This window comes from Dendrobium catenatum, unplaced genomic scaffold (assembly GCF_001605985.2).
Source record: "Dendrobium catenatum unplaced genomic scaffold, ASM160598v2 fragScaff_scaffold_1201, whole genome shotgun sequence".
Taxonomy (NCBI): domain Eukaryota; kingdom Viridiplantae; phylum Streptophyta; class Magnoliopsida; order Asparagales; family Orchidaceae; genus Dendrobium; species Dendrobium catenatum.
The window spans coordinates 74,178-102,088 of record NW_021319663.1 but is presented as its reverse complement, the minus strand read 5'-3'; the positions used below and the strand labels follow the sequence as shown (position 1 = coordinate 102,088).

General features: G+C 35.3%; 1 protein-coding gene across 1 annotated transcript in view; it reads right to left on the bottom strand.

Annotated features, from left to right (window-relative positions):
- Window positions 1-12,577: 12,577 nt before the first annotated feature.
- The window catches only part of LOC110100748 (E3 ubiquitin-protein ligase UPL5), a 33,186-nt gene continuing 17,852 nt past the window's right edge, over window positions 12,578-27,911 (bottom strand). Inside the window, exons 2-3 of the mRNA XM_020828396.2 lie at window positions 25,930-26,519; window positions 12,578-13,090 (exon numbers count right to left, since the gene is read on the bottom strand). Coding sequence (XP_020684055.1) covers window positions 12,827-13,090; window positions 25,930-26,519 — 854 coding nt within the window. The 3' untranslated portion in view covers window positions 12,578-12,826. The remainder of the gene's footprint in view (window positions 13,091-25,929; window positions 26,520-27,911) is intronic.

The following is a 27,911-nucleotide window of genomic DNA, read 5'->3' as shown; positions in this document are numbered from 1 at the left end:
TTAATGTATCTCTTATACACTCCTTCCTTAATGTACAGAGTTTCTTGAACAAACACAGACTAAATACTCTAATGATCATAACTAGCACTTCTTTAGTCTCCCTTATAATTGACTCTAAGAGAGATCTAAATAAGTACTCTAAAAAGTTTTGAAATTAGACAAGTGATTGAACTCTCTCATAAATATAACATCACTTCTATTTATAGGATAACAAAAAAATAGTTGGTGGCACTATGGAATTTGAAAGAGTGGCACCACGGAGCCCTTGAAATGAATTAATACCTCAGCTTTAGAACTTCTATACTACCGCGATGCTTGCTGATGTGAAACGGTTACTTAGTGAACATTCACATCATTTCACTAGCAGATCATGTTGCTCGGAAATGATAATTACTAAACCATGGCGTTGAATACTCTCAAACACTATGGTTTTTATGGGAATTTTTGCACCAAGACATGATAGATCATATCACCATGGCACTTAAAGTCAGAGAATACAACACTGCTGACTAACCATTTTGACGTTGCGGCGCTTGGAGATAATGAACACGGTTCTGCCAAGTTGACCATTTTGACATTACGAGGCTTTCATGTCTAAGGGTGGTGCCTCAATGTTGTGGTGGATAGTGTTCCATCATGGAATTATTTAACGCCGTTGCACTACACTCTACTTTAAATTTTCTATCATTTTCTAATTTTTTCCTGCACACAAATAATTAAAATAACATATTTAAACTGATAAAAATAGATATAAAAATATAACATAATTTACACTTATCACCAAGCTGACTTTTTACTCCACTATCCTGGTAATACTGCCGTGCTGGCTGTGTTGTCACTATAGCACTATTAAATAGAGAACTCAGCATTGCAATGTCAAATTTGTGGTGTCTCATGGTATTAAAGGTGGCACAATGGCGTTATTTTCTCGGATGCCACGGCGCTATAGTCTCCTTAGAATTTCTACCATTTTGGGTTTATCTTGTACAAAAATAACTAAAATAACACATTTTTACTTAAAATAAAATATATAAAATAGTACATAATTTAAACTAATTAGTGTTCTTGCTCAAAGAATGAATAATTGATTATATATAAATGTTTTAGATTTTTTTGGACTTCATATAAATTGTCTAGGATAACATGTAGAGAGTATAGAGTCATATTAGATTCTTATATGTAATTAAATTTAAAAGAGTTCTGAAAGTTAATTAAAGTGGGATATCTAGTATCAAATTTGGAATCTAAAGAGGAAAAAAGCGTTCCTTAAGAGATAGTTCCTTCCATTTGGAGATTCATATTTGAATAACTTGGGATTTAAAGAGAATAAAATCATTCCTTTGGTGAAGAGTTCTTTTTATTTGGATATCCGGACTTGGTGGATTTAAGGAGCCCAAAGAAAGGTGTTAAAGAATTGAATATTTGAAAATATTTCACTTTAAAACATATGTCATTATATAGGATTAGAAATCGAGATGTTGTCAATGGAGCATTTTTACTTTAAAACTTATTTTATAATCTTTAAAACTTATTTTATAATCTTTTTTTTTTACAAACAATCTTTTTTGGTTTTAACAATCACTTTAAAACTTATTTTATAATCTTTTTTTTTTTTACAAGATACTATTTTTACAAACAATTTTAATTATTGTGTATTACATTAGAAATTAGTTAAAATTAATTAAGATTTAATTGCATTGAGTATATTATCACCATAAATAAGTAAAGAGATTACTTAGAAAATTCTCTAGATGTCACCCAAATTTTTTTAAAACTTAAACAACGAACCTTACCCATCTTTTAAAAGTAAAAGATTGGATACATGATTTTAAAGAACCTAAGTGGTTTAGCTAGCTTTTGAATCTAGAATGAAGTCCAGATATCACTTCATTAGATAGGTTTGGGCTACTGCTATATAGTACCAAATATAGATCTAGTTCTAGGCCAGACTTCAAATCTTAAGTCCTCACCCTCTGAAAATATAATCCTAAATTTTTCATAAAATATCAATTCAAATCTAAAAACTCTCTCTTTAAAATATTAAATCCCAACATAGGATAGGCTAGAGTGCTTATGACACTACAGGAAAAAATCCAAACACCGGCGATTTTTTTCGATGGTTACTATGGCAAAACCGGCGGTTTTAAATTATACTGGCAGTTTCTCGGCTGCTTTTAAGCATCCGGTAAAATTGGCATAGGAAACACTTACCGGCGGCTTATTACCGGCGGTTTTGTTAGGCGGCGGCTTTCCGGCGGCCAATACCGCCGGTGACTACCGGATTTACAACTGGCGGTGTTTCAGCCGTTAAGCCGCCGGTTATATTACTGACGGTATGCCGGCGGTTAAAGAGGCCGTCGTGCTTTCGCTAAATCGCCGGCTAGCGTCGGTACACCACCGGTTATTTTACCGACGGTCACTCGGCGGTCATGGCCGACGGTATTACTGGCGGTATACACCGCCGGGCTTTCACCGGATAACTGCCAGTGGCAGTCGATAACCGCCAGTATATTACCGGCAGATTATCTTTAGCCGTCCGGTATCGTAGTTTCCGGCAGCCAAACCGCCGGTTGGTCGCCGGAAACCTGTAGCACCTGAAAAAAAAATTTGACTGCATTCCCTCTATTTGAGGAAGGTTCACCCTAAATTCTAAACCTACATAAATAACAATACATAATAGGGCAACACGCCGCTATATTCATCACAATTATATATATAGCGACAAATTAAATAAACAAGTTTGCAATCAAACATTAAGAAGTTATAAATAAGTTCATCAAACATAAAACAAGTTCACCAAGTTCTAAATTCAATAAGGTTACAATCACAAGTTCTAAATACAATCATCAAACATAAAAAAGATCTAATCCTCAGCTGTATCCTCACTGTCTGGAGATGGCTACTCCTCTTGCTCCTTCTTCCTTTGATTTTCAACTCTATATGATTGCAGCTCTGCTTGCATTTCATTTTGAACTTTTCTCATTTCTTCAATCTCTCTAGATTGAACCCTTCTCATCTCTTCAATCTCCCTAGTCAACGCTGCAACCCTCTCGCTTACAGATTCTTCAGCTCCACTTGAATCATGAAATGCAGAGGTGGATGAACTGCACTCAATAACATAAGCCTGTGAACCCATGCCATATACCCTCCCCCTCTGTCTTCCACCAACAACATCTGACCATGTATGATACTCAAAAAATGTGGGCCGATCTAGAAGATGATCCATCTCCAATGGACTGCTGACTTTCTCTAGCTCGTATAAAATAATCCTGCGAGTTACAATTAATTTTATTAAAATAATTTTTTTTTCTAAAACTCCAAAAAATTTTACTCACATGAGCCTTCTTAGCCTTCTTATCAACCCACTGATGGTCATCTTGATGTTGTTGAGTTCTTGTATGCAACTCCAATGGTGGTTGGCTCCGACCACGTGCTCTTTCTAAAAATTTGAATGCTTAGTTATAATAACATAAATATATATAATAAACTAATTCAAAAAACTTACCAGTCGCCACCTATGTTCCGTATGAGGTACAGATCCACTAGTATGAAGAGGCTTCCTAAACCACCACAAGTCATAGGCTCTGTTTGTTTATTCTGGCTCTCCTCTCCATTTTTATAAACTGGGGTCGCCCAAGCACAACTCAATCAGCCCAAACACCCTCTCAATCCAATTAGGATTGCTGCCCGAACTTTCTTCATGATGGCCGTAAACATGTCCCCTGAGATGGGTCACTCCTCTCCTTGTCAAAATTTATTCTGATCCTCGTGCTATACTGCAGGCAACCACCTAAATTCTTTACTGTAAAAATTTAGGCAATACCAAAAAAGATTAGTACAAATTAAATCACATTTTTGAAATCATACGAAAAAAATATACCTGAAATTCTCTTAAACCACATATCTCTAACGCGGCTTTGGGATCTTCTTCCAGGATAAGTAAGGAGCATCATATTTATTCTTTTATAATATCCCGGATCATATGTATAGGTGGCCTTGAAGGATTGAAGCTGCAGGTTACTTTTTTGGTCAATAACATGTAATATATCATAATACAAATAACTTAATTAATAACATAAACTGACTTACTTATCGCCTTCAGGCTCAATGTATTGACGCTTATCTGTTGCCAGCTCATGATCGCTAAGCGCCAACCTCTAGTGGTCTAGATGGTCCACCCTGTTCATGCTGCACCGGGATAGGGGTAGTAATATGGGGTAAGGGTAAGGAGGGTGGGGACCAGTGGAAGGACCACAGCTGCCTGTGATGATGGTGGGGGGTAAATATGGATAAAAGGAGAAGCATGTGTCTGATCTGGAGAGGGGAAGTGAGAACTCTCGAGGAGAGGGAAGTGGCCAGGGAAGTATGGAGGTACAACAGGAGGTGGATCTAAATGTCGCTGACCCTGCTCACTCGGGGACTGCTGCTGGCCCCTAGGTGGTGGTGGTGGTGGTGGTGTAGGTACATCAGCAGGTGGAACTGAAGGTCCCTCACCTTCATCAGGCTGTGTGGCTCTACTAAAGTAAACTTCTTCCGCCGAAACTTTGAGACAAATGATTTACGGGTAGGATCATCGCCTGAAGCCATCTGCATTAAAAAAAAAATAATTAGTAAGCATTGTAATATATAAAAATACAAATAAAGAAACAATTAATAAAAAAAAGTACAATTCTACAATTCTAAATATAACAGAATACAAATACAAGAAGCAATTAAAAAAGAGTTAATGAATTACAAAAATAAAGAATGCAGCTATACAAGTTGAAAATTAATATTTTCATTTCTTAGATTTCAAAAGTACTTTTTAAAATATTACAAAAAAGTAAAATTCTACAATACTAAATTACAACAACGACTCAGAATCATCAAAACTATTTTCATTGCTCTCAAGGGTATCTTCACTTTATCTTCATTCTCATCTTCCCTGAGCTAGTTGAGCTATTTCACATCTTCTAACTCCATTTCAATATAGAGGTTGTAGTTGGCATCTCCTCAATTTCAACAAGCCTATAACTTGACATATCATCCTCTGATGTGCAGTTGCTACAATATATTGTTGATCAATTATTCCCCGTACTTTTTTTTATGAACAGTAGCCAATCTTTTTCTCTTACAACCACTAGGATATTTGCTGAAATAAACTTGAATAGCTTGACTTGCTAACACAAATGATCAACTTTCGCGTATCTTCTACTAATGTTTTACATCTACTAAACCATAAGCCAGGATGAATCCTTTGCCTCTATTATGTACTCTGGATCATACCATTGATAGTTAAACAAGCATACAAAGTTCTCATCTTTGCCTGGGTACTCTAGGTCAAGAACCTCATTCAAAATACTGTAATAATCACACTCATCTTCTTCATAAGTGTTCCCCTCTAACACATACTCCATAATTTTCAGTCTTTCTTCCTTCACTCCACACGACTTGGTATGAAATCTGACCCATTCACTATATATATTGGCCAAGTTCTTTACTTTCGCATTGGACCCCATGCTAGTGCTTGCAAACATTTATCAAAAATTTGTTATCAGGATTTTGTACCTAAAATATTTTCAAAATATTATTTTTTAATAATAAATAAGATCTAAATTTTTTAAATTGATGTGCTCACATATGATCTGAACCAAGTTGGAAATTCTTTTGGCAACTGCTAGCGCATAATCCGAAAGCAAAATTTTGTGACCACATATTCCAGGTATTATAAGAGGTTAAGAACATGTACGAGTAGTCATACACATCTCTAGTAGAAGGTTTATGGCTGTTAATATAACTGGCCAACAAGAGTAGGTTAGTGTTTGACTATTGGGTGTAAAACCATCAGCACATAATCCCAATCTTATGTTGTGGGCTCAGCAGCAAAATGAAGCATGCACTTGATCAAAATTTCCACGCTTCAGCATCTGATGGATTGAGGAAAGAAACCACTTTTTGCTATTTTCTCCTTATGTCATCTCAATATGACCTGCTAAACTCATTGATGCATAGATCGCTAAAGTCTTTGAAATGATTGGTAAATAAAATAAACGGGAATATGGCACATCTTTCTTTGAACGACATTGTTTTCCCCGAGTTTGGCTTAAACCGAGGAGCATTCAGGTGCAACAATAACTTCTGCTGCATCATCCTTGTAGTATAACATATCCATTATACAACAATCCAATTTTTATAGCAGTGAGACCCCAGCTGGATACTAATTCTTTGTTCGGTACAAGTCTGAGAGAATTAATTGCCCCGCGGATTAGCTTTTTCCATAAGACCAATAAAGTCATTAAAACATTCACGGGGAATATTATACTCAGTTTTAATACTTAGCATCCTCACTGCAATGGATAATTCTGAATGTGTACTGCAACATCCCAAATTGGCTTTTGAGCTAAATGTAATAACTCAAAGAATTTTTGTGTTTCTGCATTGGTGGCTCTTCCACACTAGACCTTAAATTATAACCTACTACATCAAAAAAAAGGTCTTCATAGGGTCTCTCATTTGATCTTCATCAAATTTTCATAAGTTGTAGATGAACCGGCATGAGCACTCTGTGTGGCTCGTACTCGCCATGTGTTGTCCAAATCCAGTAGTTTGGAATAAATCCCTACGATATAAATCAAGCTTCACATCATCGGGCTTCAGGAATGCTAGATTTTTATGCTTCAACACGGACATCTAAACATTTATCAAACTGAAAGAAAGGCAGTTGAGATGCAACTTGAATAAAAGTTTCAACTCCCTGTATAAATTCAACTGTCAATCCTTTTCGACCCGGCGAAATAATCTGTTATACATCTAATATCTCTCTTCTTGGATAGTCATTTGGACTTGAAGCAAAGTCCCTACATAGTTTGAAAACATTTATTAGAACACATGTGCAAACGTGTTATACTTTAGTGATGAGTGGATTTACTCATAGTATAATTTTCAATAAATTTGATCTCCAGAGCAAAGGGCATTAACCCAAAAAATTGGCTATATAATAGCTTGTGACTACAACTTCATACGAGGATGAAAATTAAGATGTTGTATAAGCTTGGAACTTGTGGTCTTAAAAAATTCACACCCCACCTCTGTGAGAGAATTCAATGTGTGTTCTAGATGTATGATATTCTTAAGCTTTTCTTAATGTATGATATTCTTAAGCTTTATTCACACATCATATATCTATCTTAACATTCTTATTTTACTGTATGGGGAGAAGGCCACTGAGCTGAAGGGACGTAGAGAAGGATGGTTGGCAAGGCTATAATTTAATTTCATTATATTTGCTAAGATAAATTTAATGCACCTGAGTTTATTGTTAAAGTTGGAAAATTCTAGCGGATGCTGCATTTTCATGTAGAGGATGAAGACTATATTAAGTCAAAGAATATGCAATATAAACTATAATATTCAAACTCTGGGAATATATACTATGATTTTTTAGTGAAGGAAATCTAAAGGTGTTGATGTTGATGGAGGCAATAAAATTGAGATAATCCCTCACTTAAAAGAAGATGAACTAAATGGCTTGAAGTTGATAGGTGACTAAAAATAGCCATGATAATCATTCTTTTAGAATGAGGAGAGATTAAATGACCAGTAGACTATATGCAATTGAAGGTTGTTTGAAAGGTATGCTTTTTTAGAGCTAGGGAAGCAAACTAAATGACTAGAACTTCATACCCGACAACTTAAGATTTGCTCTCTCCCTCTCTTCTTTTCCTATCTCTCCCTTTTCATCTCTCTCATTTCTCCCTCTCTCTCACTCTCCCTCTCTCTTGCTCTCTCTAACACTTGCTTGCTCTCTTTCTCTCTTTATATCTCTCTCCCTCTTTCTAGCTCTCGCTCTTGCTCTCTCTCTCTATCTATCTCTCTTATTCTCTCTCTCTCCCTCTCTCTCTCTTTTCTCTCTCCCTCTCTCTCTCAATCTCTCTCTTGCTATCTTGCTCTAATCCAAAGTCACAATCAACTCATTAGATCTGTCATTACTAAATTAATGTCTAGTGAGAACAAATAATCACATAATAACAAACTCACCCAAAATTTACAATTAATAAATGGAAATTTAGATCTACATAAACGATTACAAACCTAAATCATAAAATAAATTACAAACTCTTGCAAATGTCTAGTGAGAACAAATAATCACATAAACATTAAAGAATACCTTCAAATCCCAGTTTTTCTTCAACTCACACGAAAAATAGGGTAGCCGGTGTGAGATCGACGGCGGCAAGATAACAGACCTTGATCGCGCGATAGGCGGCCAGTGTGGGGTCGGCGGTTGGACTGAGTTCGTCGGCGGTCGGAGAGCGGCAAGACAGTAGGCACGATCGAGCGAGACAGGCACAGGCGACGGCAGAGCTCGTCCGAAGAGAGAGAAGGGAAGATTAGAAATTAAATGCGAGGCTCGGGCCCGTTCATTTTAGGGCATTTACCGGCGGTCTTCCGGTGGTCGTGACCGCCGGTAATTTCATCACTTATCAACGGCGGTCTCCACCGCCGGTAAGATTGAAATCCGGCGGTTTAACAGGCGGTTATAACACCGTCGCTAATACCGGCGGTCAAACGTTACCAAACCCCCGGGTAGGCTGCCGGTATTAGCCGGCGGCCACACCGCCGGATTAACCGCCGGTAATACCGGCAGTCCTTCAACTGCCGGTAAGCGGCATTTTTCCTGTAGTGTGAATGGTCTTAGAATCTTAAAGTGCTCCCTTCCTTTCATTCTTTATCTTCGAGAAAGAATTATTTCAAAATGTTTCAATCCCATTTTGGCAATTCCAAACCACACATCCTTGCTTTAATCATTAAAATCTAAGGAAATATCTATCACTATTTTAATTGAGAGTATTCTTGGAAGTCGTCTCTTTGGGGATGCAATTACCATATAGGCTTGCCTTTATTGGGGACCTGTAACTCCAGATTAAAATAAATTATATCTTATTTTAATAAGATAAGGATAAAATCTTTGGAAACATAGCTGGTTTTTTAAAACCCATTTTTGTATTCAAATACCTTGGTAGATTATCATTTTCATATTTTAAGGTGATATGATATAATCACTCTTATATTTGATAGAAAAAATAAAAAATTTTGAAAACCTTGCTTTTCTCTTTCAAATATTATTTTAGAATGGCATTTCTATCTTTCAAGATAGTATGTTATTCTTCCATTTATATTTGATTATAAAAGTGAATGATTTTCAAAATCCTATTTATTTATCTAAATCTATTATAGAATATCATTTCTATCTCCCAAAATAGTACACTATTCTCAATTATGTATTCAATTACAAAAATAGGAGCACCACGAATATACACGGGCTTTGAAATTTATTTTCCCACCATGCCCTTATTATATCAAATAACTAAGCTAAATTATTATGAGTACACTATCCACCTCATGTACTGAGCTTATTGAAGGAGGATTATATTTAGAAGTATTGAAGCATCATGTGGTCTATGTGGATAGTGGTTTCTTTTTAAACATATATATAAGATCACCAACGCTTTACTTCTTGGTGAAGTGTGTAATTCTTTTATCATAAATTAGGTGATTCTTTTGGGCTATAAAACTCTTAATAATATGGCATATGTTGTTACTTAATAACCATTTTTTCCAGCCAAGTGATCCTTGATTGTCTTGATCTTCTTGGAATTTATTTTGTCTCACAAACACTAAACTTGAAGCCCAAATAGAGTATGCCTCTCTTCAAAAAAATTTTCTTATTTAGGTTAAGGATAAGCTAGTGCTTTTATGGTGTCCTTTCCATGTTTAGAAATATATAATAATGTCTTCTATATAAATTATGACAAACTCATCTATAAATAGCCTTAGAATACCATTCATTAGACACCTAAAAACTGCTGTAAAATGCATAGTTTATATGAAATCACCCTACTTTGAGGCAGTCTATGTTTAGTTTCAAATACATCCTTCCATATATCTTCTTTGTGAATTCAAACTTGATGATAGGCCTCCTTTCAAATATTACTTATTGAAGATTAAGATATGCTTCAAACAGTCCATAATAAGGCATCTACTGGCAAGGGAGCATGTTTGTAATTTTATTCTATGCTTCATATTCATTGAATATTTGTCGAATATCATCCTTCTTCGATAACAACATAATTTGACGTACATAAGATGAGCTATTTAGCCTTAATGCTTCTTAATCTAGTAGCTCCCCAACTTACTTATTGTTCTATTCATTATCTTACAACGAGTTCTTGTACCTCACTATGTTTGCCATATAGTTGAATCCAATAGCAAGCCAATATCTGTTTTTTAAAGGCAATCAACTTGATATATGGAAAAGCACTAGGTAGTTTTTTACTCATTAATATGCTCTCTGCTCCAAATTCCTAAGCACCAAAGTTACTTTTTTTTCACCTTCTCTAGCTCAACTTGTAAGAAAACTTGGCACCTCAAAAAGGGGTAAATTTGGATTTCAAGAAATTTTGACTAATTTTAAAAATTAATGGAGAATGAGAGCGAGTAATATAAATATACACTTGCACTACCAGAAGTTTTTTTATTTATAGGAGTGTAAACAATTAAGCAAAGAAAACATAAAATGCAAAACAAATGATAAAATATGTAGAATAATTAACTTTTATGGGACTTAATCACCTACTTGACATACATTCACTCTTTAGCCCACTCCCGAGAGGGAGATTGGATTTTATTAATCTAAAATTTGTCTCAAAAACCTCACTACTCCGAAATATAGAAGTCAAGTACAACCCATATGTTCGGCTAAATGGGCAACTATGACCCATTTAGATAATATAAAATCATAATATTATGCAAAATGAAAGAACAAAAAAATAAATAGTGATCTTTACAAATATTTTATTAGTTCACCTCCAATGAAACTACATTTAATAACTTAAAAAGCTAAAGCTAATATGATTTAGGCTTCATTAATTAAAATAAGTTAGTATATCAATAATTAATTAAAATAAGTTATTAAATTAATAGTTATTTAACATAAATTATTAAATTTATACTTAATGAAAATAAAGTTTTAAACTATATAGAAAAATACGTAAAATTAATAATCAAGTACTTAAAATGAAAATTAAATTATATAATTAATTTAAAATTAAAATGAAAATTAATAATTAATTAAAGTAAAGTATTAAAATTAAAAAATTAATTAAAATAAACTATTGAAATTATTTTTTATTAAATCATTTAAATAGTTAAATTTTAAATCAACTGGAAAAGTCGTCGAGAAATTCAGACGGAAAGAAATTTGACAGAAATCATCGCCGGAAAATTTATCTCATTTCATTCCGTCGGAAAACTGCCAGAAACTTGACCGTCGAAAAATCACAGGAAAATTTCGTCAGTAATGGGTGATTTTTCTGTAGTGTTTGAGACGACTTTCTTTGTGCTTTTTAAAGCAACATTTTAGTACAAAAATTAAAATAGTTGTACTAAAAAATTATTTTAAGATGCAGAAAGAAAGCCTTCCCAAACGAAATCTTAATAAAGAGATTTTGGTTTGAGTAAAATGGATTTTAAATGAAACTTAAAAAAGAAATCAAAATATACAAAATATATCAAGACAAAGCTATTTTAAAACGTTTTATTTTATCAAAGATAATGATTCTAACCTCAAAAATATATATCTCCAGAGTAAAATAAAAGTAGCTCACACTATTTTTCACATCACATAAAATTTTGCTCAGAGAAAAATAATGGAAGGAAAGCTAAAAGAAATTAGAACGGTAAAAATAAACTATGTAAAACTTCAAAATGAGGCGAGGGATTGAGTGCCTTGAACCTATTTGATGAGAGAGAGAGAGAGAGAGAGAAAGTTTTGTAAAAATGGAGATGCTCCTAGAGATATCTGAAATATTTTTTGAAGCTTTTGAAAGTAAATCTTGAAGAAGAAGACGAACAGAGAGGTTAATTTTTAATATAAGCATATGAAAATCCTGATAAAAACTGCGATACAATAATTATACAGCAACCAACATATAATATTCTCTCCCTTCGGAAATATGAGAAATAAAAACAAAAAAAGAATAGATCAAAGTAAAATATATATTTAATCAAATCATCCTTGATATTTGAATCTAACATGCCAAACATACATTTTTAAGTGCAAAAAATATTTTTCAACCAACGGTTCTATGAAACTGTTAGTTATTTGCAAATCTGTGCTTAAAAATCAATTTCAGCTTCATCATTACTAATAAGATCCATAAATCTCTCTATGTCAGTTTTATGATTGTTCAAGTGAATTTTTTAGTTTGGCTTATAGACGACTTTCTTAAATTTGTTCTATTCATGTCAAGGTTTAATGAAGTTACAAGCTCTAGAATTTGATTTATCAAATTGTATTTCTAATCATATCCGTTAGCTCATATTGGTCTGTTATTGAAAGCATTGACTACCAACTAAAAAGTCTTAAATTCGAGAGTTATGCCTGTAATGTTTGTATATTTTCCATAATTGATCTAAATGTCCCAAAAAAAATTTTATTATATGCATTTAATAAGGGGACTTTAATTTTTTGATTCGCTAACCTAACCTACCTCGTTGTCCTTCATTCCAAAACTCGAATCAGGAGATCAGAAAAAGATAAGAAGAAATTTAATGGGATTGATTATTTTAGAGTTTCTAAATTTGCATAAAGAGGATTCTATATCAATCGGAATCAAAGATCGTTTCAAGGCCCCGTACCAAGAAAATAGGGCGTAAAATAAATAAATAAAACTAGGAAACATGATAGACATTTCTTCTAAAAAAAAACACTGGTAATCATTAGAATCACCATTATATTTTCTATAGCCTATGTGCAAAATTACCTATCCAGCTTTTATCCACAGGGTTACGACATTCCGAACGAGCAGCTCACATGTTCTTGAGTGATCAACTGTATCTTGTCGTGCATTACAGAGATAGAAGAGTACTGAGGGAGATAGAGACTATAGAAGCAGGTTTGAGATGTTGGCAGGCGGTTCTGTGAATTCAAAGTCCTAGAAATAAGTAGTTTCGAACTTAAACCACCAAAACCTTCAACTGGTAAGTGCCTTAGGGACGTCCAGAAGTAAAGGAGTCTCCTCTTCTGATCATCCTGCATACCTTCCACGATCTACAACACGAAGTTCAATGAACGTAAGTGCATTACAGACTACTATTAAATTTATCTTTAATATTCTCCTTACTGCAATCTAAATGTCTGAGTGTCGATATATTTTACTCCTATAGATTATAACACTTGCCAAGAATTGTTGAAAAGAAAAGTACGCCTAATTTGATGCTTTAAAGACATCCATGAGTCCTTATGATGCAAAATAAAATGAAAATAAATAAAGAACATATAATTTTATAGCATCAACCAATGAACTAATACAAAAAAAATCATAAAATAAATGTAAAAGAGAATAAATACCACACAAAAAGCTACAGATTTTTTAATTCAACTTAAATAAGCATATGCCCATGGGAGAGAAGATCCAATAAATTTAAAAAAAAAAAGACTACAATCATAATGCAAAATAAGAGGACATTCTCCTACCAATCCCAAAAATAGAGTACACTCTCACTCACAAAAATAGAATATACAGGCTCTAGCTGTGACCGTAATTTAGTGATATCATTTGACAGTAAAACGACCCGATCAAAGGGCCCTTGTTATAACCATTTTATTAGCATAAATAATTATGTATTGCATTTAGTCTGTCGTTGCATGTTATTATTGGCTACTTATCTTATCCTACTCTATATATAGTCGGGCTGTCTTTATACTAAGGGAATTGAATAGAATATATTTTCCTTTCCATTTTCCTGTACGCTTCTCCTTTCTCTCGGTTCTTCTTGTTCATCATGGTATCAAGAGCATGTCTTTCCCAATCTTGATCATGGCGAACTCAGCTTGTTCGCAACTAAGCGAAAGCATGGAGTCATCGTCCCAAGAAGAATCCGTCATCTCCCCCAATCTAAAATTTTTGGTCTCCAACATAAAAAATCTTGTTCCGATCCAGCTCAACCTAGAGAACTACTCGATCTGGAAATCACAAATCCTAAAAATCTTCTGTGCAAATGCTTTAGATAAGTATCTTGATCCTTCCTACCCCATTCCCTCTCAAACGATCCAAGATTCTCAAGGTTTTACAACTGCAAATCCGTCTTTTACCCTATGGAATCTCACCGATCAAAACGTTTCGGCCTCACTGTGCTCCACAATCTCATCATCTATTCTTCCATATGTTGTGAATCTCGACTCCACCTCAGTTATCTGGTCCGTGCTCGAAAGCAGATTTCAGTCCATGAATCGTTCGAAAGTTATTAAACTTAAGACCACCCTCTACAATATATCCCTCAAGAACTTGACTATGACTCAATACCTATCCGAAATCAAGATCCTTGTTGATCAAATCGCATCTGTCGGATTTGTCGTTGACAATGAGGATATCATTTTGTACATCTTAAACAACTTACCCCCTTCATATCAATCCTTTAAAAATACGATTCGCACCATGATCAATCCAATTAGTCTAGATCAATTTTATCTGCTATTGCTCAGCGAAGAGATCAACCTTGCCTCTGATGCCGTCAAGAATCAATCCCTTCCTGATCTTAATGTGGCTCTGTACTCCTCTCGCGAACGTAGTAAACGTAACTGAGGCAAGATCAATGCCTCAACCGGTCACACCAACCGACGTTATGCTCAGCCTTCCACTGTTTGCCAAATCTGTCTCAAAAAGGGACATTCAGCTTCAGAATGCTGGCACCGTCTTAACACCAATTATGTTCCCTCGGCATCAACTCAGAACAAAAGAGCTCTTGTCGCTGCTTCAGATAATTCCAACACAAATTGGCATCTCGACTCAGGAGCAACGTCGCATATTACCAATTCTTTTGACATTATGACAATCTCCACACATCACCAAGGATCAGATAGTGTTATCATCGGAGATGGTCGACCGATCAACATAGCTAATTCAGGGGCAGGATTACTACCAACCCCAGCTCGTAAGCTGCACTTATCGCAAATTCTCCATACCCCGTCGCTACATTACAACCTTCTTTCTATTTCAAAATTAACGAAAGATAATGATATTTCTATCACATTTAATCCCTCTGGTTTCGTGTTTAAGGATTTGACGACGCAGCAAGTTCTTCTTCAAGGACCATGTCACAACGGGCTATATCCCATTCAGACTAGTTCCGCTCAACACCAGCAAACGGCACTTGCCACGTCCAAGAATAATGCTATTCCATAGCACTATAGGCTTGGCCATGCAAACGAACGAACACTTCAGTCCATATCAAGATGCAACTTGCATCTAAAAATAAAAGATAGCATAAATTCTTGTCAATCCTGTCATGTTTCAAAATGTCATAAACTTGCTTTTGAAAACAATTTTACTCGTCAAACTAGTACGCTTGCGCTTATTCATTCGGGCATTTGGGGTCCGTCTCCTATTAACTCTGTTCAAGGGTACTGATATTACGTGTTATTCGTTGATGCTTTTTTGAGATTTTCTTGGATTTTTCCAGTGCGAAATAAATCTGATGTGTTTGACATTTTTACAGCCTTTAAACAACAAGTTGAGAATTACACCTCTAAATCTATTAAAGTTCTTTGCACTGACGGTGGTACCAATACCTCAATCGTTCTTTCACTAATTATCTCAAACAGCATGGCATCACACACAAAATATCTTGTCCCTACACCCCGGAGCAAAATGGCGTTGCTGAACGCAAGCACCGACACATAATAGAAACCTCTCGGACGCTTCTACATACTGCTTCCATCCCTTATCTTCACTGGCCCGAAGTTGTCTTAACTTCCGTATACTTAATCAATCAGATGCCATCCATCAATACCAAAAACATATCACCTTTTGAATTCTTTCATCAAGTCAAACCTACCTACAGTCATCTACGAACATTCGGCTACGAATGTTACCCTCTTCTTCCTTCCCACACTCGTCATAAGTTACAACCAAAATCCAAATCATGCGTCTTTCTCGGTTATTCCGATCAAAATAAAGGATATAAATGCCTTGATATTTCAAACAATAAAATCTTTATTTCGAGGCATGTCACATTTGAAGAACATTCTTTTCTGTTTCAGAAAACTGACTCTACAACCCATACAAACAAACCAGATATATCTCCTATGCTCCTTCAGATAACCTCAATTCAGCCCATCATATCACCTAAACTGCAGCACACATCCTATCCTGACACTATATTCACAACCGGGAACACTAAACAGAATTTCAATCCTTCCACTAATCCCATTTCTGCTGACCCGATTAATTCAGTGGACATACCAGTTTCGGCTCCCATTACTTCTCAACACCACATGGTCACTAGATCTAAAACAGGAAACCTCAAGCCGTCCGCTCGTTTCAATCTTTTTCATACTAACACATTGCCTGATTTATCTCCAGTTCCTACATCCTATACCGAGGCCAGTAAGTATCAGGAATGGAGGCAAGCAATGTCTATAGAATTTCTTGCTTTGCAAGAACAAGGTACATTGAGTTTGGTCCCGCCACCACCGAACTCATCTATCTTGGGGTGTAAATGGACTTATCGGATCAAAACTCAAACGAATGGCACAATTGCGAAGTATAAGGCACAACTTATTGCTCACGGAAACAATCAAGAATATGGATTGGACTACACATAAACATTTAGTCCCGTTGCAAAATTACCTACCATTCGCATCTTGCTTACAGTCGCTTTGCATAAAAATTGGCAAGTAAGTCAATTGGACGTGGCTAACGCATTTCTACATGGTAATCTTTCTGAAACCGTTTACATGGAACAACCCAAAGGATTTGAAGATACTTCACACCCATACTACGTTTGTCACCTTCACAAAGCTCTTTACAGTTTGAAGCAAGCACCGCGACAATGGTATAACACTTTCACTTCATACTTAATTTCCATTGGCTTTACTCATAGCAATGCAAATTCCTCTTTACTTATTCTACGTCAAAACAAAACTGAAATTTACATTCTCATATACGTAGATGACATACTCATTACCGGAAACAGTAACGCATCTATATCTACGATCATCGCAAAACTTGGCCTGAAATTTAATATGAAAAATCTTGGAACAATCCATGACTTTCTCGGCATTAAGATAGATTATGAAAATCAATCTTATTTTCTCTCTCAAAGGAAATATGCATTGTCTATTTTAAAAACAGCCCAGCTAACAGAATGCAATGGTCTAGCCAATCCTGCGTGCACTAAATTACCATCCACTCTCTCCGACGATCAAATCCTATCTGATTCCAAGCTCTTCAGACGCATAACAGGTGCACTACAATATTTCACTATAACCAGCCCAGATATAGCATACAGTGTTAATCAATTGTCTCAACACATGCATCAGACGCTTCCTCAACACACATACATGCTCAAACGCCTACTTCATTATATCAAAGGTACTGCAGACTATGGCATTCCAATAATTAAATCTAATCTTGTCTTGCAATCCTTTTCCGATGCAGATTGGGTAGGCGGCCCCATATCAAGGAAGTCTACATCTGGCTACTGCTCACTCCTAGGAGATTCCATAATCTCATGGACAGTTAAAAAGCAACACACAGTTGCACGTTCATCAACGGAGTCCGAATACAGGGCGTTAGCAGCAATCACCTCCGATGTCATTTGGCTTCGTAGACTTCTTCAAGACTTCGGTATACATCAAGCACAACCTAGAGACATACATTGAGAGAACACTTTAGCAATTGCTCTAGCCAACAACCCCGTCTTCCACGCTCGAACCAAGCACATTGAGATATATCAGAAATTCATCAGAGACTACATTCTGAACAAAAATATTCGTCTCTTACCGATTAGTACGATTGACCAAACAACCGACATCTTAACCAAATCCTTTTCGACACCAAGATTCATCAAGCTAAGGAGCAAACTGACTGTCACTAAGCACCCCTTAGTTTGCAGGGGCGTATTAGCATAAATAATTATGTATTACATTTAATCTGTCGTGGCACGTTATTATTGGCTACTTATCTTATCCTACTTTATATATAGTCGGGCTGTCTCTGTACTAAGGGAATTGAATAGAATATATTTTCCTTTCCATTTTCTTGTACGCTTCTCCTTTCTCTCGGTTCTTCTTGTTCTTCACATTTACTTGTGGTGACATTTAGCGGCACAACCAACGGTTAGAGGATGTGTCATGTCCTTGCTGAGCTAGTTAGAGGATATGTATCATGTCATTACTGATAATCATGGTTTAAAATTGCGCAATTAGAGCGCAGTTACGCAATTTTAAACCTTGCTGATAATTGATAGTTTGAGAATGAATCCTAGTGATATTCTCGATTGAACATTCGTTTTTTGTGAAATGAAATGATTTTTAAATATATCCATCTTGACAAATTGTTGCGGATGGTGGATGAATTTTTACTTTAAGAGTTTAGTAATTTATTTCAATCAAATATTTTGAATTTTGGAATTTTAATTATAATTGAGTCCCTAACAATAAACTTTGAAATTTGGGGGCATTTCTTTGAAATTTGTGTGGACACCTCCGATTGAGATTTACATTCAACACTGTCATCATCATGATGATTTTGAAATCACTTTAAATGTTTATATTTTCATGAGTTTAAGAGGCATTTAAAAGAAATGCTTCCCTCCAATGGAAATTAACATTCAACATGGTCATCATCAGAGATATTTAAATAGGTTGTATATTTGTAATTTAAACTATGTCAACTATGTTTGATTGGAAACAGATGATCGAGTTTAGCTCACAAATTTTGGAGTTATCGTGGAAAAATCAGAGCCCGGGGTATTCATTTTAATATGTGAATTTTCTTTGTAAGAAACTTTTAAGGTCTAATATGAATGCATAAAATTCAATACTTCAATTAACTTCAACGAGTGTCGGTTCTGAGAATTTAATAAATCTTGAAGGCCTAATATTAGCATATAACCAAGTATTTCAGTCGGCGCTACAACCGTATATTTGTTCGATGGTTCAAGTCGTGTCAACAGCAGTCCATTCGAAGAGGATCGGAGTTGAACTTAAGTTCACTTTTGACCAACGCAACATCCTCAGATGCTACATGTGTACGTACATAACGCTTCTCGAGACCCATGTGGATCATTTAAATTTTATTTTAAATGATATTATGCATGTTAGCATATTCATACGATATATCTGTACACTTTTCAGAGCAGTAGATTTAAATCTAATTTATTATTTTTATTAGTTCACGCAGCATCCTCAAATATCACATGTATGTCACACTCGTCGAGGTCCATATGGTAAATGCGCTTTTCAATGCATTTTGCATAATGCACTCATATATAAGATAGTATATATACATGTCGCATTATTCGACAACACATGCATGTTATATTTGCCTGTTACATTATACATGTACATGAACTATTTACATGATAAATAACATGTAAATGATATATTAACATGTTGGATATCGTCTATACATGACGCTTTTGTATGTTTCCTTATATGCGTTGCAAAATACATTTTGCACATTGCATGTTTTATGGTGTAATCTTGGATGTAGTCTATAATCGATTTATCAAATTACACCAATAGGCAGAGGGTGACGACTCTTCATTAACATATTAAAACTCACCTGTAAACTATTTTAAAATTTATGAATGATGATGGTAAGATGAAAACTAATGACAAACTGGTTAACAGTTAGGGTTAAATTAAAGACTAATGACCAATTGATGATATTTAGGATTTAAGATATTGAAAACACCATATTAAAGCTAGATGTTCTATCTTATTGAATTTCATATTAATACACATGCATAATATGATAGATATAAAATGACAGATATAATAGACAATAGATAAGATAGATAAGCCTGATGACAAATGTTAGTGATGTTTGATAACAAATAAGATTGATAGTTGATAAAACTAATTATACGTGAGATTGATTGATTGATGATAGGATTGACATGAGTTATATGTACCTAGATTGAAAGGGTACTGATATAGACATATATATTAATATATGATGAGGATATGACTAACATGTATATAATAAGATTGTACATAAAGTACAAGATATATAGATTGCTACATATCCCTACAATATATATATTATTATATATATATTATACTACATATATATATAAATTATTTACTTTAATTTATGGGTTGATACATTAACTTTAGTTGTATATATTAGTTATTTGCTGGGCTATGTATTTATTGCATAATTTTTGCATATTTTCAAGCAAAGAGAAAAATATTGTAGACTGAAATTGGACTGAGCTCCAGGCAAAAGTTTCTTTATGCAACTATTAGCTTTTCTTTTTCTTTTGTAGTTATGGTATATTTACCATAATAAATTGTTTGTACTAGCTAAACGTCATGGCTATTGTAAATATATTATTTTGAGCATGAAATAATGTAAATATTTAATGAATAATAATGCATTTATGTTTTCCCCTGTTTATGCAATTCATCCAATTCTGATTGATATATGAAATGTTTAGAATGATGCAATTCTTCCAATCATAGATCTTAGGGCATCATAATAGTTGTCATCGATGATTATTTGGAAGCCGCACACTACTATCATCTTCTCTAAAAATTTTGGAGTATTACTCTCATCTTTATGTTGTTGACACATTTATAAAAGAGGAAGATGACTAAAATAAACGAAGAAGCGGATTGAGAGGCATTAAACTCCACAGAATCAGCCAGGGGAAGGGCCAATTTGTTATGACGACAGCTCAAATAAAAACCTCCTCAATAATAAGTGTATATTCTAAATTGTTGTCAATTATTACAACTTTCTTTAGAAATTAAATGTTGATGAGTAAGGACTTGGGAAAAAGAAAATTTATAATTGAACTTGATATCATATGATACTTTTATGCAATTCTTATATTTTGTGTTATGCTCTTCCAATATTTGGATTTTAAATCTATTTCACGTAATTTATCACCTACCACTATATATCTTATGCAATTTATTATTTCATATTTATGTCAATTTGTTACATCATAGTTCAATTGACATATTATTTAGTTATTATATTAAAAATCACTTTTAAATCTTTATTTTGTTTTATGCAGTTTTTAGATTTTGAGGCTTACACTTCAAAACATCTTGAGGCTTACGACTCGCCTCACGAATAAAAAATGCCTCAATAACCCAATTGCGCAATTTTAAAACTTGTTGACAGGCTTCACATTTAGAAATAAAACCAACAACATCCTTCTTCAATTTAGCCACCAAAACATTCATTTCAAATCATCGACATAACATCCTTGTGCAAGTCTCAACATCCTTATATTAATTATTTCAAGTACAGATCTTAGTTAAATGACTTATTATTTCTTAATTATTTTTAATGTTATGCTTATTAAATTTCTATATATTATTTTTAAGATAAAAAATATATAATAATGTGTCAAACCAGTATCGATGCCCTATATTTTCAATAATTTACATGTCTCGTGTCCATTTCATGTCGTGTTCGTGTCACCGTATCCATGTCTCTATCATAAACTGCTTTAGTGGTATTACACAAAGTACCTCCAAATGTTAAAATTCTATAAATATTCATTCTTCGTTCTCAGTTCCATCCTAAAACATCTCCATCATTGATTAATCTTAGAATGCACAGAATTTGAGAGGGAAAATATACTCTTTTTTATGATACAAAATTAACCCTATTTATAGATACATACAATATGTCTTAATAAAGAAACAATAACTACATAATCATGCATAATAGCCTCAATATAATCCTTCCTAAATCAGCCACCTAAATATAGAAGGAGATTTGTGTGATCCACGCAAGGCTCCCACGGATTCCCATCCTTACCGTGGGATCAAGTGCCAAGGGATGACTGAGATTTTGACACTCCCCCTCAAGCTAGAGAATATAGATCTATCATTCCCAATTTGGAAATTAGTTGCGAAGAGGTAGAGCTAATAAGTCCCTTGGTGCACCATAGAGCCCTCAATTTGGTCAAAACATTGGGAGGAATTAGCTTCAAACATTGTGATAACAGAAAATAATAGCGATGAAGGCTATATCAATCAAGCATGCAAGGTACAGGGTAGCAATGAAGGCTATTTTGAATGGTAGTCCTCAAGGTATCAGAAATGGCAATAAATGTCGGTGGTGGGACAATCGAAAAAATGGATTCATTATCCTTCGGGTCAATCTCTCTCAATTCTCAAGTGAATGTCGGCAATGAAGGAGCAACAGTTGCGATGAGCTTCAAGGACAAGAGCAGAAACATACGTCTCAAGCGACTCAGCACTCAACACACAGATCTCCTCCTTCCCAAGTCATCTGACTCCACCTGAACAGACTCATGTTCGATCGACCAGAACGGTGCACGCAAGGCCTCTGATCCCTCTGGATTGATTGTGAGAGGGAGTGCAGGTCTTGCACTCTTGCTTGTCCCTACCCTCGCAGGAGAGGAAACTCTCGGCTCTTTCGAGACACACGCAGGAGGTCCTGCGCTCGCTTCTGCTTTGTCGACTTTAGATGTTGCACACAAGAGGAGCCCTCCCGCTCAATTTCTCCTTGTTCTTGGATGCACAATGGTCCTCCAAATTCTGACAATGAAAGCCGATGGAAGGAACCTGTATTCCTCATAATTCTGGCAATGAAGGCCGGTGGTGATGTAATTTCTCATTCCCTTTTAAGTAGGTCTTCACAAATTGAGGCCACTTTAGATAGTTCTTCTCATTTATGTGATATGAAGTTTGCATGCTTTGGAGGTCACCCCATTCTTGGTGTATCATAGATTCTTCTATTTGATCAAAGCTCAAGGCTGAATTTTCTTTGGACATTGTGATGTTATAACAACAATAAAGGTTGATTTGATTATATCAGCAATAAAGTCTGATTTGATTATGTCAGCAATAAAGTCTGATTTGGTTATATCAGCAATAAAGGCTGATTTGATTATGTCGGCAATAAAGGTTGATTTGATTATGTCAGCAATAAAGGTTGATTTGATTATGTCAGTAATAAAGGCTGATATCATTTCTTAATCAGGTCAAATCTGATTTAAAATTTCTTGTTGTTGTCGGCCAATCCCTGGTAATCGAAAGGGGCGTCTCTGTGGATCTAAGCGGAACAGGAAAATCAGAAGGAGCTTCTGATCGAATCGTCCGAGCGAGCGTTCGGGCGAACTTCTTCTCTTGGCTTCTTCCAAGCATCTATTGGCAAAGCTCCACTCTGTCGTCGCTTCCATCTCCGATTGTAGGGCTTCCGTCAGCAGCAGCATTTGGTAGAATCAGGGGCCCTATCTGTGGTAGTGTTTGGCGGAATCAAGGCTTCCTTCTACGGCAACGACTGGCGGAATTGGGGGCTCTGTCTGCGGTTGCGTCTGGTAGAATCGAGGCAGCGTCTGGCGAAATCAAGGGCTTCGTCTACGATAGCGTCTGTGCCCTGAACGGTCGGAGACCTATCTTTTGCGGCGGCGCCTTGTAGCGTCAGAAGGTTGGAACCGATTTTCTTCGGCAATGAAGGCCCGCTTCTCTGCTTCCTTCATATATCCTTTTACAAAGGTTTGGCAACAACTAATCGAGGCCTGATACTATGTTAGAATTCATAGAATTTGAGAGAGAAAAATATGTTTTTTTTTATTATACAAAATTATCCCTATTTATAGATCTATACAAGATGTCTTAATAAAAAAATAATAACTACAGAAACATGCATAATAGCCTCATATAATCCTTCCTAAATCAGCCACGCAAAAATAGAAGGAGATTGGCGTGATCCAGGTGAGCCTTCCACGAATTTCCATCGTGACCGAGGGATCAAGTGCCAAAGGACGATTGAGATTTTGACAATTATCATAGAGTCCGATCAAGTTGTCACATCAAACAAATTGATTCAAAACTCAAAATTAGTGCATCACACAACAAAGAGCATAATAGCCATCTGCTCCTCATTGAAGTGCTATAAGACCGTCTTATCACTTCATTATAGTTACACTAGTCTTTCATCATTACTAACTATGGAACAAATATAAATATCATATTAGGAGGGAAGGGGTTATGAAACAAGAATAGAAGATTGCCATTGACTAACAAACATTCTTCTCATCTCCTTCAATGCAACTCAACTAATAATACTTGGATATTCTACAATTTTTCATCAATAGCATTAAAGTCTAAATCAAAGGTTGGTGACTACATTTAGTAGACTTCTTAAACTCTTAAAGAAACCTTCATCAAAAGCCTTGTTGAAGATCTAAGTGTCACTAAGTTCTCAATTTTTTTTTCTTTTCAACTAATACAACTCTTGTTCTCTAAATTTTCCTCTCAAATGCAATTCCTTTGTTATAATTGTGTCTCTTTTCTATGCTTTTCTATAGGCATTCTTAAGAAAGCCCTATGAACACCCTATAACATTGCCCTTGCATTTTCCTATTATCATTGTAGAATATTATTTTGTTCTTGTTTTGAGAGTAAACATAGATCTGTAGACCAAATCACTATAAACCTCTCTCTTTTCTCATCTCGAATCTTCTCTGTTTCCTTGCAAAGTAACTACAACATAATAATTTTTTGTCTCTATTCGGAAAGTTGAACGTCCCAATTTCTTCTAGACTAAAGACAATGGGTGAGTCCTAACTCATGGAGACACGCAAATGTCTCCATGGATGCTTGACTAATGATCATTTAGCACTCTATTCTATGTATGATGATCAAACTACTAGTTTAAGGTCCATTTACACCTGAGTAATCAAAATCCTCTCTCATTCTTTTGAGAGTTGAAAACACATTAAGCATTCTCTACCTCAAAAAATTCTCTAGAATACCAACTAATTTTAATTTAAAAAGAACTACTTACAAAAGGTACTTTATTTGTGTTCTTAAACTGTGCGTTTGATTGTGACTTTTTGTTGACTTAACATTTTATTGCTATTTTCAGTACTTTCTAACACTAAATTACAAGGGTTTACACAGCAACAGCTTCCATTCAACTAATCTAACTAGAATAAAACTCCTGTTATCTAAAAACCTATACTTGTTTAGGTCCTTATCTGACTATTCTCAGCTGTCATTGAAGTCAACAGGCTATGGAAACAAATCCAACAAGATACTAGGTAGGTGAATTTAAAAGTGAAGAGTGGAGAATTTTAATTCCTTGGTGCGTAGATGATACAATTTTAGTTTAACGATGGCTCATTTGCAAAATCTGCACACAAATCTTCTTAGTAAAACAACAGCAGATGGTCCTATAACAAGTACTGTGCGAGGCAACATGCATAAATATATGAACAAGGAAATGAGGGAACGTTGGATCTACCGACCATTCATCCCTTGTGACAACAAAACTAGACACGGCGTTATTTACATAACATAACAACAAAATGGCTACCCTATATTACAAGACAAAGTTACAGGAATATGCTGGCAAAAAGACTAGCATCTGGCATGTCCTCTTAGGGCCAACCTGTTCGCATGGAGACCAGCTCAGATGTTCGTTTTTATGAAATTAAATTATCAAATTCAACTGACACTATTTTCTTGATTCCTAGAAAACCTTGAATAACTGATAGAAATTAGTTCTTAGGTTATTCTATGTATATTCAATCTTCCACTAGAAACCAAACGTCATTCAAGGTGCAGAAAGAAGTTAAAAGAAAAAATAAAAGACACAAGCATATCTGAACATAGCCTTACTACGTTATCAGATAAAAAGTTTTGTTGTTTGGAGCACTAATCTAACACAGTCAACGGACACTGATGATGGAAATATATTTATCTTAAATAGTCCAATAAATGAAGGCGTGCAATTTCCATCTCAAAATTCACTCTGAATATCAGGGCGGTTATAAAAGTTACCCCAAGTAATCCCACCTTACAATAATAAGCCTGGCAACATCATCAGATAAAGGTAAAAGATATAACACTATAGTGGTGTTGAAGAAAAATAATGAGGTTACCTTCCAGAACCAACTGATTTGACAATCTTTTTCCTTGTAACCACCATACTCAGTATGTGCCTTCCAGTCGTTCACATTAATTGCATCATCACTTCCACCTAATAATTTGTTAAAATCTTCAACATCCAAACTCCGAAAAAAAAGCTTGTGCAACTTTGTTTCCGAAAATATATCACTAAATCCTTGAGAAAAATGGTGAATCTGTTCAGCGATTGATGTGACAAAGCAATTTTGAATTAAAAGGGAGACGTACTCCTTTCTGTTCCAACTATTTACAACAATTTTCATCCCTCCAGGGCACAACTCAACAGTTCTGTGACTATCATGTGCTTCAATTTCTCTGATAAATGTAAGTCCTAAAACATCTGAATCAAGAATTTCATCATCCATCGACAAAATCTTTTTGCAGCTCATGTACAAAAAGGGATCCGCATCCTGAATATCTTCCAAGGTGATGGTTTTGCCAGACAGTTGCAAGAAGAATGCACGATCAAATGTGATACCTATTTGAATTTTATGCATCAAGGCCAATGCAATCACTCGTCCAACAAAGCTAAAGTACTTGAGGTGTAAAGAATCAATACCAGATCCTGCAAATGGATAAATACATGCAACAAAAAGAACAATCAATACCAAGAATATAAAGATTTAATCAGAATGACTGATACAATTTTAAGTAACATATATTGAAAGAACCAAACATTTATGCACCTAATAATGCATCATTAGTCAGATTTTATGCTTTTGTCTAACTAGCGGTGCTTAATTAAGCATATGCAACTGCCTATTTTAGGATGATCATTATTCAACATGGATTCCTGAACTTGTAAACTCATGTGTAACATATGTTTCTGATTGGAAATACTTTAGTTTGCAAGTAACCCTAAGGGGAAATACTTGAGTTTGCAAGCAAACCTAACAATAATTGGTGAAAACAACAAAAGACAAGTTTAGAAAATTGGAGAGAAAACACAAGGAAACTTATTCTATTCAATCCATGAACAAGAAAAACAATACAAGATACAAGTTTTTTTCAATTCGAGAGGAAGAAACAATTCTTCAAATCTCTAGCAAAACTTAGAGCCCAAAAGAACATATCCTAGATCTCAAATCTCTTCTCCAATTCAAAGATAACCCTAACCCTAACAAGAAAAAAGTAATTAAAGCAAAAGGATAATTACTAATTCCCTAAACAGCCCTTAATTTCAAATTTTCCCTCCAACCCATCACTAATTAGTGTGTGGGCCCCACCACACCAGCTGCCCCCCTCTTCTCTCTCTTTTCCTGGTTCCGCCCCACCCTTGGCCCGCCATTGATACACCTAAATAGGTCCTGGATGGACCGGTTCAGCCGAGCCAACCTAACATTACCCCCCTTCCAAAGAATCACCTTGTCCTCAAAGTAAAATGAAAGGAAGTGATACTTCACCCTCTCATACGATTCCCAAGTGGCGTTGAAGTCTGGAAGGCCCCTCCATTTAATCAGCACTTCTTTATTCCCCCTTTTATCTGATCTCACTCCCTTTAGCTACAGCGGTTCTAAGATCACTTCTAACTCCTATATTACTATTGTCAGTAACTTTGTACTGACTGTATGCTCCCCTAGAGCTTTCCTCAACTAGGAAACATGAAATACTGGGTGTATGGTGGCAGTCGGGGGTAACTTCAACTGGTATGTCATAGCTCCAATCCTTTCTACTACCTCGTAGGGCCCGAAATACCTTGGAGCAAATTTCTCATTCCTCCTGTGGGCTACTGTCTTCTGTTTATAGGTTCGCAGTTTCAAGAACACCCTCTCACCTACTTCAAAATGGATGTCCCTCCTACGTGTATCTATCTGCTTCTTCATTATCTGTTGTGCCTGTAACATCAAATATGCTCCAGGATCGTCCGGGCCGATCTGGATCGTCCCGGGACGATTAGTGTAAATTCTGTTCAAGATTCTGTCCAGAAGTTACAGGAAAAATTTCCTGTAGGGATCGT